This window comes from Asterias rubens, chromosome 8 (genome assembly GCF_902459465.1).
Source record: "Asterias rubens chromosome 8, eAstRub1.3, whole genome shotgun sequence".
Classification (NCBI taxonomy): Eukaryota; Metazoa; Echinodermata; class Asteroidea; order Forcipulatida; family Asteriidae; genus Asterias; species Asterias rubens.
The window spans coordinates 1,238,413-1,253,841 of NC_047069.1; the positions used below are offsets into that span (position 1 = coordinate 1,238,413).

Consider the following 15,429-nt stretch of genomic DNA (forward strand, 5'->3'; position numbering starts at 1 on the left):
TCTGAAACAGGACTCGAACGGGGGTCCACTGGGATGAAACCCCAAATGGGGACAACCCACACAATCAGGCAGGGACTGAAAACCCAATCAACATGCAAGGCTCAGGTCTGAGGTGAGATTCCAACCTGGGTCCACAGAGATTAAGGGCAGGGGAGCAAAATCACTAAGCCAAAGAAAATGTAACTTGCTCACATAATGATTGATTACCATGTCTGAATGATAAGCTGTAAGATGAATGAATGCTGTCTACAGGTTAGATTCACTCACCCTTATCCAATGTAAATTTCAAAATATCACTCCAATGGTGTGCGTGCCGACAGTCACCTGCACGGAACAAAAAGGAAAGAAACATTAAGTATTTGTGCTTGAAAGAATTTTGTCTGAGAGGTGTTTGACTTATGACCTGTCATCCTGGTAGATGACTTTTAACGGAAGTAATTGGAGAGGAGAACATGTACACAATGTTGGCCTCCCATGTACTTTTTTGTGCCGAGAAGTGAAGAAGCTGCACGTGTACAAACAAATCACTTGAGTCTCGATTCTGTGTTTTTACACTTTTGACTACATTGCTCTTCCTCTATGCGGTCATTGTTTTTCATCGGTGACAGCTTTCAAAGATGATACAGTTGTGTAAAGAAGGCCTTATTATTGCATGTAATTTATCACAGGAAAAAAGGTGATGCGTGCATAAATCAAAATGGAAATCTCACTGCACGATTTCAAAGAAAGCTGGAAAGATTTGTTTACTTCATCCGAGCTGAGTGAATGATCACAAGCACTAGGCAACTTCAGGTGCTTCTAACAACACTAATGTAATAGATGAAAACTTCCATCGGGGATATACAATATTAATTTTGGTTTTTTACCCATATACACCAATGTGTGTTTGCACTCAGTACTAGTGTAGCAATTGATTAATTTGCAGTATGAACATTTACAAAACAAGTGTGAGCCACAGCTGAGTGTCAAGTATCAAGACCGGGACTCGAACCCACAACCTGCTGATCAGACACAGGCCCTTGAGGGCGCTCAAGTCTGCTGTGCATGACCACTCGGCCATGACATGCCAGTTGCCTCCATGCCCCTGGTCATTGCCTTGGTGCCCCTGGAAGTGCTCCAGTAAAGATTTAACTTTTCCTCATAGAAGTGCCCTTTACAAGGCTAATCATCCTTACTCGCCGCTAAGAGCTGAATTGTGAAGGACGTGGTTACAATTTGACAGCCACTTCAACCCATTATGACCACGGAGCACAGCCAGAGATCGAAAGTGTTAAAGGGAGGAAAACCCCAATGGCACAACAGAGAACCAACGCACAACTCAACTAAACTATTATGGCCCTTGGTGAGAGGCGAGCGCTTTACGAACAAGCCAACCATGCCCCCTTATCAAGGGCTGCGTACGGGTAATAATAATAATGATAATAATCATTGTGGCTTCTTATATAGCGCACCTGTCCGTCACTAAGTGGCATTCCTGACGCATGTAACATACAGTAGTTCCTACAAGATGCGGGAGTACATTTGGATTATGAGACCTAATTCTGATAGCACCATGTAATGTTTTAATGTTTTTACAAGGTGCTGTGGCGCAATTTGCTGCCGATCGGACCAGGAACACCGGGGTGAAACCCTTCTCTTTTCGACAAGTGCACTGGGTTCTTAACTGCGTAACATAACACATGGGACCAACAGCTTAATGCCCCATCCAAAGGACGAAGGAATGGGTATTTCATTTTATTAAAAAAACTTTTTAATATTGTACTTTTTTAGATATGAATTACCACATGAGACACTGTTACCCATGGCACAAGTTGAAAGATGCACAAAATTTCGTTTTAAAAAAGGGTTCAATGAATCATCTCTGATGTGCCGAACTCATAAATTAAAAGTTCCAGAAATACATTTATAACATTACCAATTCATCATCCCCAATAAATGTGGTGTTGGCATGCCATTATTTCCTCTTTAAACCAAGAATTCAAAGTTAACGAAATCGGCGTTCAGAAAATTCCAAATAAATCATATCTCTGCATGGACTCCACAGAGTTTTATTACAAACAATTAACCCTACATTAGTATCCATGTATACTGGAGTGATATACGGTTTCCGTGACAGGCAGTCATAAAACAGTTTGGTAATTTATATCTCACAGTACCAACTAGTGAACACATGCCCTAAATTCAAGTTCCTTTTACAGTTACAGACATGCAAGCACTGACTATAAATTAATGGGAAATATCCATAGTAGGCTGCCCTGAGGGTGAAACATAACAAAACCTAGACTTGTGGAACAAATCGTTAAATGTCTGTTCCGACGATAGCGTTTCCGACTCTCTCCATGATTCCCGCCACACTGGCAATGTTCTCGCGAGACTACTGGCCCCCGCGAGACTACTGCTTTTGAGCTGCGCAGTCTCATGTACATGAAGTTGGCTGCCAGCAGCTTCGCGCGAGAGCAGTGATTTTACGAGAGCAGTATTCGATCGCGGTGACCTGAATGCATTTTGCCACCACCACAACTTGCCTTTCACCGTGACAAACATTAACGACTAGTCCACAAGTCTAACAAAAACCAAGCAAATTTTAACAGTATTTTGAATTAATTGCAGTGTTAATTGAATGGTGCAGAAAGGTGGTATTGAAATTTATCAATATTACCTTCAATTTTGTTAAATGCCAGGTTTAAAGCCATTCTTGGTAAAGGGCCACAAGAACAAAATAACTCAGGGGAACTGAATTGACATTCCTCTAAAACATTCTAAATTGTAGAATTGAGGGAAACATGCACCAGGCAACGAGTTCCAAAGACATGCAGTATGTGGAATAAAGCTGTTGGAATGGCTTAGTTCATCACGGCAAAGTAAGAGTGTGTGGGTGAGAACATGTACAAAGCCTGGTTTCTGAGCTCAAACATTCTGATGTTTGGAACCAGGTCAGACACACTGGTGGTGCATTTACCAAGAAAATATCTGTAGTTTCAAGACCGAGGCTGGCTACTGACCTACTCTAATACAGAAGTTCTAACGATGATCCCAATTCTTCACCAACAAGATCAACAATACACTTCTGCACTCAATCTAATAAAGATAAATTACAGGCAGAAGCTTCGACCTAAATGTGACAACAGTACTCCATTAGGGAACATACAGGTGGAGAGTAGCATCAGGAGGCATGATGAAGACAACCAACTCGCATGGAAGCACTCTTTGCAATTCCTGAGATATTATACCTCTCCCAACTGGCAAAAAACTGATAACCCAGGCAAAGTCAATAGGCCTGATACTTTCACAAAAGAAACAAAAACGATTGCCCCCATGCCTGGTCATTGCATTGGTGCCCTTGAAATGTCCCATTAGAAATTTACAATATCCTCATACATGGTGCCCTTTACCAATGAGAATATGCCTGGGTGCCCTTGCCCTTTCAAAAACGAAGCATACAGGCCTGTGGACCAATTTGAATGGATTGAAGTGTATCAACTCTGGAGCGAAAAAAATTGTTTAGTTCTTTGTGCCAATCATTCCCAATGGTTAATATGAGGCACTGCTGGCCACGATGCCTTGGGAGAGTCAAAGAGAATTCATAGGGGTACATGTTCACATAAGAAAACACACATTGAGTGAGAACAACATTTTTCTCAATGTTCTTGTATACTATACATTATAAATGGCCTTTTGTCTGCGTTGTTTCGTTATCCGTCAATAGCGTAATACAATTTAAAAACTGGAACAAGCGAGTTGCACAAAAATGCACATTTATTTTTCAAAAATTGGGTAGAAATTATTGTGTAAAAAAAAAGAGAGAAAAAACAAAAAGCATTGAAGAAAGAAAAGGCATCACAATAAAGTAAGAAGAGCTAAGTCTGGATGTTGTCAATCGACGTTCCGGCTCTCTAAATTTCCCCTGACAGGTAACAGTACTGAACCTCTTACCTGATGTTAGACAAACAAAGCCTGCCCGATGACAGCATTATACTCCTGATGTCATCTCTCAGTGTAAAATATCAGTTGGTGAGACACATTACACTGTGAAGCTACTAAGCTGCTGTACACTAGATATCCAGGTGCTGCTCCTGTAGCTTTGTGCACGTAGACCACAAAGAAAGCAAGTCAAAGCTACTTGGAAGTACAGTGTATCCAGATCATCTTCTTCCTGCAAACACAAACAAAAATTGATTTAATGAATTTGGTAATGAGCTATACTAGAGGGTACAAGAATTTCATGACTGTAGGGAAAACATTGATTGTCTTTAAGTTGTATTTTGGGTTTTTGTCTATATGTAATGTTTGTTTTGGTGTAATAATTCTCAAAGTAAACTAACTGAGAAAACTTGGTTTTCTGTTATTTTTGTTTAATTTGGGTTGAAAATTCTCGAGTGGGTTTTTGAACATGCAACCTCCGGATTAGAGTGCCAGTGCTCTTCCAACTGAGCTACCCAGCCCTATGTTGCTGGTCTCCATATTTTCTCAATATCTTCGGTTGGGGTGCAAGTCAGAAGCCTGCTTAATTTAAGCACAAAAAGTAGCTAAGCACAATAAAATTATGCTTACCAGAATAAGGTTTCCAGCCAAACTACCATGTCACATGTACAATTTGTGACTGGTGTCCTGCTTATTTTTTGTTTTGCTTAGCAGAAACATGTTAAGCACAATTCTATGCTGATAAGCAGAGCTCTATGAAATTGAGCCCTGTAAATTCTGTAACACACCCAAATGTCAGGGGTCACACCTAAATTTACAATACAAGAGCCTGAGAATTGCAGTGAATTATTTAATTTTCAATAATTTGGGGTTGAACAAAGAAAAATGTAGTAGAGCGAGATTTGAACCGGAGACCTTCCATTTAACTTGCTTTTTTTTTGCTTTCAACTAGCACTCTTGAATTTTCGGTTTTCATTACTGTAACAACAAATAATTGTATAGGAAATCCAATGAAGCTGTTTTCGCTCATTTGGCAGCACGGTGTAAAAGTACCTCCCTCATTTATTATGGGGAATTATTGTTGTGTGTACTTGTTCCCCTTACCCTCAATTTTTGTTTTAAATTGAAACAACCCAAAATTCAACTGACTTCTTCAAAAAAGAGTCGAGTTGCATGTACTTGAGAACCAAAAAGTAGTAGCTGCAAATCTACTGCAACAAGCATTGCATGCTGATGAGACAAGTGTGACTGGTTTGGCAGATTTAGGACCATGACGTTAAAACAATAAACAAATCAAGGTCATGGAAATATGGGTCAGAAACATCCATCTTCATTGGTGATCCTGGTCACTAGCTCAGGTACAGCTGTGCTCCCACCAGTTGGTACAAATCTCTTAAACATGCAGTAAATCTTCCACAAATATCCCGTTTTACAGTTTGGACATATTTAGAGCTATGACCTCAGTAAAATGTGCATCAAATCAAGGTGTGAAAGGATCAGTCCTTTTCTATCCAATAGAACCTCCCCTGAAGTCTTTGGGAGGCCCACTGAAAATCTGTCACAATAAAGTGTGTATAGAAAAGTGATGACCTTAAACTTTATGCAGTCTTTGAATCATCTTCACACAAAAATGATAATAATGCAACAATTTTCAGGATTCAATCTTGGATTGATCACTGTATAACTGCATTCCAGGCTTATTGATGATCACCAGATGGTATTTTTACCGTCGATCACAGGGATGTGGTTAATATTAGATTTATAAAAAAAAGCAAGTAATTGTGTCGTACATGTATATATGGCAATTGTAGATTTTTGGTTGTTCTATCCAGTGAACTGTGCACTGCAACTGCCTTCTTGGTCTGCATAATTGCCAATTACAAAAGCTCCCCCACACCCCTTACCTGCCTCTCCTTAGCATCGTTTCATCTTGCCCCCCTCCCCTAATAAGATTGAGAAATTGCACAAAATGAGCAGTTTGAAACACTAAATATCGCCCTAAATTTTCCCCCACTCCCCCCCCCCACCCAAAAAAATAAAATAAAAAATAAATAAAAAGTACATGGCTATGCTACGAATTGGGGAAGGGGTTGAACTAACTTCATCCCAGTGTTAATAGCAGTCACTTTTACGTCACCATAGTCTGCATAATAATATTACAATCAACATTGCCAAACTGATATCCCACTCTAGATTTGTCACACACTTTGCTATGAGTTGGGTGCACAGAGGAAGGGGGAGCATTTTTCTCAAAGACAATCCCTCAGGATTTGAAAAATAAATTCTGAGTAATTTTAGTAAGGGATAACTTTCCGTATGGCGCCACCACTTTTTCACTCGTTTTTACAAAAAGGGATATATCAATCAGGTAAATTAGATACTATATTATTTTATTTCGAATGAAAAAGTGGTGGCGCCATATGGAAACTTTTCCTTAGTAAGTTCAAATACATGTCAAACACTTTGCAACAGGGAAATTTTTAATGTTTATAAAACAAAAAATTTGACTTGAAGAATGTCCAAATGTTTTGACCCTGTTTTATCTAGCAATCACATGTAAATGTATTCAATAATTTGGAGACATTTTGCCACCTTCTTATCAAATCTTGCCTGTATGCGACTACCATTATATACATTAAAGAATCAAAGTAAAGTATAATTTGGAAACTGTGTACTGTTTGGGGAACAGTGCTAAAAGATAAACATGAAAAGTGGTGGCAGGGTATGGAATGTTTTCCCCACTAACTATTTTGGTGGTGGCAGGATATGTAAAGTTTTTCCCACTTACTATTTTTGCATTTCAAAAATAGCCGTGGGTCCAGTTGCTACATTATACCCGGTCAGCACTAGGTCATCTTTGGAGGGAGCAATACTAATGGAGATTTAATAATGGAAACGAGTATTTCCACTTCTTTTTAAAAGGTTGTCGTCTGCCAGTTCCATAAAGTAGGCGTGTGCCCGCCGCCCCCCTGGTGAAACAAAAATTAAAATTAAAAGATTGTACATTGCACAACTCGGTGTAAAGCAGCAGCTAGCATTAAACTGTTTTCCTCTTCCAAATATCGTTCTTGTTCTTTGCACAAATGGGGAAATAAATGAGTGAAATTTATTACCTTCCAGGGTATAGCTTCGTGAAAAATCCACCGCCAAACACAAAACAGAACATTTTCCACACGTGGATCAGCTTGAAAGGAGAAGTATCTACCGCCCTCAATTTAAATGCAACCATCTCACAACAGAGGGGGCTATTCCACTGTGACGGTCTCGAAAATCAGTTTCTTCCTCCATGGAAAACCAAGGCAAACTTGGGCAGGAGAGCTGGTGCTTCCAAAACTTACAACAAACAATTCAAAAATGATAATAAAATAGATATAAACTGCAGTGTTGTTTTACCATGCTTTTCTTGTAACACAATGATGCAGTGATACGCTCGCGTAGCAGACGGTAAATCCAGCACTACATCATGTATTATTTGTTCCCATCTTCTCATTGGATGAGCGGGAATGACGCGTATGACGCAAGCTTTTTCAACCAATGAGAGGACGGCATTTTTAGTCACTCATGCTCTCGTCTATACGTACATATTCATACAGATAGATATATTACGTCATTAACAGTGCACTTTTGTTTTACTGTCCGTAGCACAGTGGTAAAGTTGTTTTGATTAGTAATGACAGATTGTGAACAATAAATAAAGTTATCTCAACATAGGAAATTAATAATTGTAATAAATTTTGATCGTTTCTTTTTTCACCCATATTTATATTGATTGAGGAATTGGAAATAAATGTTGTACTGAACTGAACTAAATTGAACATCAAAATAATGTTAACTAACAATTTCCCAGGATAACTTTAATTTTGGGGGATGCTTGTTATGGAGACGGCCAATCTCTCTCATACAAACATTGGTTTATGTCTATGTTTATGAATTGCACAAACCAATTAATTGTGATTCAGTAACTAGACAACACTTATTTTAGTCATTGTGAAATCAGCGGTTAGCTTGGTTGGATTCGAACCCGCAACCATGTGATTGCAAGTCCTGCAGTCTAACCACTGGACCACGGTGACCGAGGGAGGGGGGTGGGTGAGGGTGTATAAGTATTGCAATAAAAACTCCACATGAAACCTTTGATATCATATGTTACAGATTATATTTTATTGGTTTTCAAATTTATAGTTAAACAAACTTAATTCAAAACACGTAGTTGGTGACAGATCTATATTATAAACCACCACACTCGCTCTCCCTACCTTTCCATATACACACTCGTCACAACTATTGAATATTGCATCATGCCATTAGACATGAATGTACAGTAATGTACATACATACATACAAACAAACAAACAAACAAACATGAGAGCGTAATTTAACAAGCCTGAAATTTCACTGAGTTACCAGCCCCACAAAACAATAAGAGAGCACCATTAAAATGATTGTTACAACACACAATATTTGTATTAATAAAAATATTATTCACGCATACAAAATAGTTTTATTTAACAGTTGTTTTTTTCGAAATCCCACATTTTTTTTGTACAATTTCATTAGACCCCAACAAGAAGGTTTTTATAAAAATGACTTATTTATGATTTAACCATAATTATGCAACAAAGCTATTGAGGTCCCTAATAACTGTATGTTTTATACACAGTGTTAACTCTACCAAAAATTTTTTGTTTATAATCAAGCTGCATAAATATTGATCATTTCCTCATAAATATATTTTTAACAATAGTTACTGCAATAATTCTGTAGCTGGCCCATTCCAGGGACAATCAACCAGGGATCAAACCCAAATTTACAACACAACATGGGAAGAAGCAGGAGAGGATTCACCTTAAAGACAATGGACACTATTGGTAGTTGTCAAACACCAGTCTTCTCATTTGGTGTATCTCAACATATACACAAAATAACAAACCTGTGAAAATTTGAGCTCAATCAGTCATCAAAGTAGTGAGATAATAATGAAAGAAAGAAACACCCTTGTCATACGAAGTTGTGTGCTTTCAGATGCTTGATTTTGAGACCTCAAAATAAATTCTAAATCTGAGATCTCAAAATCAAAATCGTGGAAAATTACTTCTTTCTCACAATGTTTTATACTATCAACAGTTCCCCATTATACTCGTTACCAAGTAAGTTTTTATGCCTTTAAGGGGATGCACAAAGTTGGTCATACAAACTTTATTGTATTATGGTTATTGAACTGAATTTATTTTTAGTTCAGTTTTGCCCACATCAACATAAAGTAATTGTTTCTATACATCTTTTCAAAAAATACACATTGCGCCAGCGCTAAATGTTGAATGAGGTGCATGCTGGTCTAGCTAGTGATCAACTTGATCGCTAGCTAGACCAGCATGCACTTCATTCCACACCTAACGCGTGTGTACCGAGTATTTGCGATAATGTCTATGAATAAACTCATACACAATGTCCTTGGGTCATGCGGGTCATCGGTTTTTACAGCTCCAATACTAACTATTCTACCAAAGGAACAAGACTGTACTTTTGTAGTCATTCATTTGGATTATTCAAACTGTCTTTCTCTCAGTTAAAGGCAGTGGACACTATTAGTAATAGGAGACTTTCCAACGCTAGGCGGCAGCAGACATACCGGGTAAATTTCCATTGTTTACGTAGTTCTGAACATGCGCATAATTCTGAGAACAATGGATTTACCCGGTAAGTCTGCTGCCCTCTATCGTCCCAGAAAGTCTCCCATTGTCAAAGACTAGCCTTCACAGTTGGTGTATCTCAACATATCCATAAAATAACAAACCTGTGAAAATTTCAGCTCAAACGGTCATTGAAGTTGCGAGATAATAATGAGAGAAGAAAACACCCTTGTCACACGAAGTTGTGTGCGTTTAGATGGTTGATTTCGAGACCTCAAGTTCTTAATCTGAGGTCTCAAAATCAAATTCGTGGACAATTACTTCTTTCTCAAAAACTATGGCACTTCAGAGGGAGCCGTTTCTCACAATGTTTTATACCATCAACCTCTCCCCATTACTCAGTTCCAAGTAAGGTTTCGTGCTAATAATTATTTTGAGTAATTACCAATAGTGTCCACTGCCTTTAATCTGCAAAAGATTTATGGCTCAAAGAAAATACTTCCCCCCCTTTTGGAGATAGAAACAAGAACCACTATCATTCTCACTATTTCCCACTTAGAGATCACATGTATTTGAACCCTAAACTTGAGACAAGGGTTGAAATCTCCCCAGAGCTTGAAGCCCTTTCAACTAAAAACCCCAAACATTTGTTTGTTTTCTCTCAAAGCATCCATCCAAAATAACAAAAATAAAGTGCATCATTGAAATACATTCAATGTCTCAGTACTGCAACAAATGAAATCCTCGCATGATTTCCTCAACAACAACAAAATTGAACAAAATGTTGGGTTCTTTCCACCACTTCTTGTGCCTCTTCCTATCATAGGTCTGTACAATTAACTTAGTCCTATAAGACAAATATAACATAAATTTACAATATTTTGAACTATACTTCATAACACTCTGAATCATTTTGTTACACAAACTTTGACTTGATATTCCACTAGAAAAGTTGGATATCTTTAACAGCTGTTGATATTTTTAAGGCTATTGTAACTTCATCAAATTTGGTTCAACCCTTAAGCACTGTATACTCAGTACTTGCCCGAGATCTGTGAACAAAGAATCACAGGCATATTACTCGGGTGGGATTAGAACCCAAGACCTTTACAATTCCAGCGCAGTGTCATACCAACTAGACCACCGAGATTGCCCGGTAGCTAGAGGCAGTTCGAACCCTATGTCTTAGCAGCGGCACTACAACAATAAAATAGATGTTAAATTTGCATCTTTGTAACTTTGTTGCATAACTCTCTAGCAGGAGAATAGAGTTCTTACCCACTTTGGGTAAAATCAAAAATCAGTCATCAATAAATAAAAAAACATCCAAGGAACAAATCTTCAACTAAAACATTGAAAGAACTTTTCCGCAAAAAAAACCAAAAGCATTGCTAGAACTTTTTTAGTCATCCTGTGAATATAGCTATAGAAAATATCTTTAAAAATGAGTTGTGTTAACCAACTAGGCTAATTTTAAGTCGAGGGTCCTGCAATGCCAAAACACTACCCAAGTTACTTGCTAAGATCGCATAATCACACTTGACAAAGCCTTCTAAAAGTCAGCATGGAGTTGTATTAGTTATGCATAGTCAATGGGTGGAAACTATATCTAGTGCACAGCACTCACTTTGGAATGGTCCTGTTATTTGGTTATACATGTGAGACCTTGGGTGGATTTCACAAAGAGTTAAGACTAGACTTATCTCGAGTTAGGACGAGTTACACGTCCTAACTTTCACTCGGCCCCAGCGGCCAGTCTATCCAGGACAAAAACTAGTACAAGGGCACGTGCAACATGTTCAAATTGGATCAGTCTTTACTATGATTAAGGTCTACACAGCTTCCTCATGGATTTTGTCACAGGAATTATCATAACATACTGAAAAAGATAATTGTAGAACCACTATTCTGTTAGAACCACGTCTACTCAAAACCAAACACAACCATCAAACAAAATCACAACAAAGAGTCTCAAATACACTTCACATTTGCAACAAGGAAATTAGCTAAACATAAATGAGCTACTGAGTAAATGAGGTATATTTCTGTATCGTTAAACCATTTTTGTTTTCAATTTAAAACAATTCTTTAATTGCATAAGGGAATAGAACAACATTGGTGGCATTAAACACATAAGAATGTGTCAATTTCCTGTGAAGTTTTCAAGGTTTTCATCTTGAGATCAATGTTTCCGGTCTTCTGCAGGCTCGTTTTTACAAGTTTCTGAAGATTTGTGATTTCTCCCTCATTCTGTCCTATCGAAGAGGTCACATTTTAGTCTTCGAGAAAGACTCAGCTGGGGTCAAAATGCCAGGCCACTAAAATCAACTCGACAGTAGAAAAACAAAAAGCAAGACAAGTTCTCAAAAGAACATAATCTACCTTGCAAAAAGATACTCACATGGTGTTACCACAAACCAAATATATTGATTACCTCTACATGCAATGCCTTAAACACCATGTACATTAGGTGGCTTGTCAAAATGGAGTCGTCAAAGAGTGCAGTGCCAATGGAGCAAGTACCCAAGAAACATAACATGTCGTTACTTAAACTAACCACCAATGTTGAGCTTTCCCTGTAAGTCTCTACTCCCTCCCCGTTCCCTGTGTGGCAGTGAAACGCTGGTTGCATGTTTAAACCAGTTACAGCCGGTTACAACCGGTTGACTAGTTTATACTAAAACCAGTTTAATGTACATAAAGTCATTTCAAACGCATATCAATACATTAATACTATGTTTAAAAAAAAAAAAGAACTCCTCAAGTTTTAAATCCAACACATCCATTCCAATTGTTGAAAAGAAAGGTTAAAACAAATAAAAAGTAAAACGATCTTAGCTTCATCAATCCTTAGCCTTTCTGTTTTCTTTCCCCTCTAATATCTCACTCAACTATAACTCCGTATTTCTCTGTCACAGTGCTTAAACAAATTATGTAAAATGTTGAAGAGAGAAAAGGTAGACCTTACGCAATATTGGTACCTTGGCAATAGCTCTTTAGGCAAATGCATTCAACTAATGTTTAGAACAAACGATCTGCTCATTTCCAATTAAGGTCTAAATAGAGTGGCAAAAGAGACTTTCACTGGAACCTTTGGAAACTGTTGCTCAATTTCATAGAGCAGAAAATATTGCTTCAACATTTCCCGCTAAGCAAAGCAAAGAATAAGCAGGATACCAGTCACGGATTGTACACGTGACGCGGTATTTCGGCTGGTAAACAAGTTCCGGTAAGCACAATCTTCTTGTGCTTAGCTACTTTTGTTATGCTAAAGCAGCTCCATGAAATTGGACCCATGTTTTATTTAATTGTTTTATGTCAGTAATTATTTGTTCTAAGATGAACTTTTAAGTTTTAGCATAGTATGGAATTTGTATCAAATAGGACATAGTTGCACACACTCTGCTTAGCTTTGGGTAATCTACATGCATTTTTACCTGGTAACGGCCATCGTTCATTCTATACGTCTGATTTTATAAAGCGAATTTAAAGTGACTACAGTGTTAGTTTCCTCCAAATCTCTCTTAGGTTGGGTGAAATCATGTGAGACCATCTAGATGTATTGGACTTTATTTTGTCCTCAAGCCGACCCATTGCTGCTTTTTGGAGTTTTCATGCTTTGTGCACAAGACGATCATGTTATCCTCAACTGACTGCAAACTAAACGGTAAACACAAAAGGTAGCCCAAAAAAGCCACCAAGATGTCGATGAAAAATAACCGAAAAGGTTATTTGTTGGACTGGTTGATTCCAACAACATAGCTGCGACTTCAGAGAGATTGTCTGCTGTTCCCACAGGAGTTTATCTCACAGAAAAAGGAAGAGCGCCCTCTATTGACGATGTTGTTGCTATCCACCTTGCAAAGCTATGGCTTTTAGTATCCCTATATATATAATATACCTTATGCACATGATGTCATTTGAGTTTGGCGCCCTCACTTAGTGGTCAAAGGTCGGTTGATCATTGGCCAATCCCATGCGCCGCACATACAAATCTGTGCGTTGCGATTGTTACATCATCGGTTTACCTCTAAGATGGCTGCTTGATGACGTCAATGCATTAGGTCTTTATGTAGGGTTGTTGGTGTACAATATACACAAGTTTGAACCTGTCAAGTAGGACGGCTTATCAGAGATTCTTTGTTGAAAGAACTCTCCGTAATGTCTTAAGCCGATCCAGCGCAAGAGTTAGCAATCAGCATACTCTTCTTACCACAAGCTGAATGCAAAGTACCAGCCACAACTGATCCCCCTCAATGCCTTTTCATGTGTAGTGAGAGATGGTCCGAGCGGGAGAAAGCCCGTTCACACTGGGGGCACTTGAAGGGTTTGTCACCCGTGTGTTTGCGGAAATGCCTGGTCAGCTCGTCTGAACGGGCAAAACTCCAACCACATCCTTCCCATGTGCATTTGTACGGCTTCTCTCCTGGAGGGAAGAAAGGAAGAAAATAATGGCATTAATATTAAAACGAAATTAACTTTAACATGGTTTGTACTTAAAGACCTAGAGGCCCCCCCGAGGATCGAGCAATGGGGTCAACCAAGCAAGATTAACAGACTCTGGAACCTAGCTACAAACCATGGACATACATGTAGGAGATCAGCGCGACAGACCCCAGCTGTCTTATGTGAGTGAGGGAGGGAGTGAGTGAGCGAATGTGCTGCGTCAAAATTCACTTCTCTTTTACTATCATAGACTTTATACCACAACTGACTGTCTCAAAATCCAATGAAAAACTATGCCTGATTTTGATAGACACAGATCAAGCCAATAGTACTAGCAAGGTATGCCATTTTCGTAAGTGTTTGTTTGTTTGTTTGTTTGTTTGTTTAGACATGTTAGATGATCATGTTAAATGAACGTTGTCGTTTGTTGGGTACAAGATCTGCAAAGAATACTCAATATTTATCTGTTGTTCATTTGGTGTACATGTAGTTGTAACAAAAAGTGTACAAATGATTGAGGCTGTTTATTTTTATTTTATCACTTTACTTCTTTACATGCCTTTCAAAAAACCCTCTCTAAAAAAAATATTTGTTGCAAACTGCTTACCAACCAAATGGTACAAATGCAAAAATTAGTTAATGGCCTGACGTTCCGATCCAAGCATAGTCTTTTTCGAAGGCTAAAAAGTAAATCCACAGTTACTTTTAGATTTCAATTTCAATTATGATACTAAACATTCGACCCATGATTCATAAGCATCGAACCAAGGAACGACAAAACAAGAACCCGCAAACAGTCTGGTTCCTACACATGAGTAAATGGGTGATTTACACGCTGTCCAACGAGTCCGGAAACATGGCAGGTACAAACCAGCGAACGCAAATTTGTAGGGACAACACGGAGGTGAACAGTGGCTTATTAATGTGGACAGGTGATGCTGACGTGTGTTGAAGATGCCACCTGGCTGAGCCTTCCTTTCCCACTGTAATTCATCTGACTAATTATAATCCACTCTCTATGATTGATTTACAGTTCCTGCTTGATTTACTGTTCCTGCAGATCACACCGCTCACCAGTGGCTTAAAGGAGATACAACCTTGATTAAGACTCTCTCTTAACCCCTTCAATTCTACTGAACGTTAAAGCCATTATACACTTTCCACACAGAAAAACAAAACAAAAAAGTTCACAGATTTACAAACAACTTACAGAGTTTACAGAAGGTAATGGTGAAAGACTTCTCTTGAAATATTATTCCATGAAATGCTTTACTTTTCGAGAAAACATTAAAGCAATTATCAATTCTTGTTGTCGAGAATTACAGATTTATTTTAAACACGTGTCATGACACGGCGAAACGTGCGGAAACAAGGGTGGGTTTTCCCGTTATTTTCTCCCAACTCCGATGACCAATTGAGCCTAAATGTTCAC

General features: G+C 38.4%; 1 protein-coding gene across 1 annotated transcript in view; it reads right to left on the bottom strand.

The window, feature by feature from the left end:
- Positions 1–11,754: 11,754 nt before the first annotated feature.
- LOC117293472 (Krueppel-like factor 12) overlaps positions 11,755–15,429 on the bottom strand; it is a 30,394-nt gene continuing 26,719 nt past the window's right edge. The window contains exon 8 of the mRNA XM_033775820.1: positions 11,755–13,977. Within this exon, the coding sequence (XP_033631711.1) occupies positions 13,805–13,977 (173 nt within the window). The 3' untranslated portion in view covers positions 11,755–13,804. The remainder of the gene's footprint in view (positions 13,978–15,429) is intronic.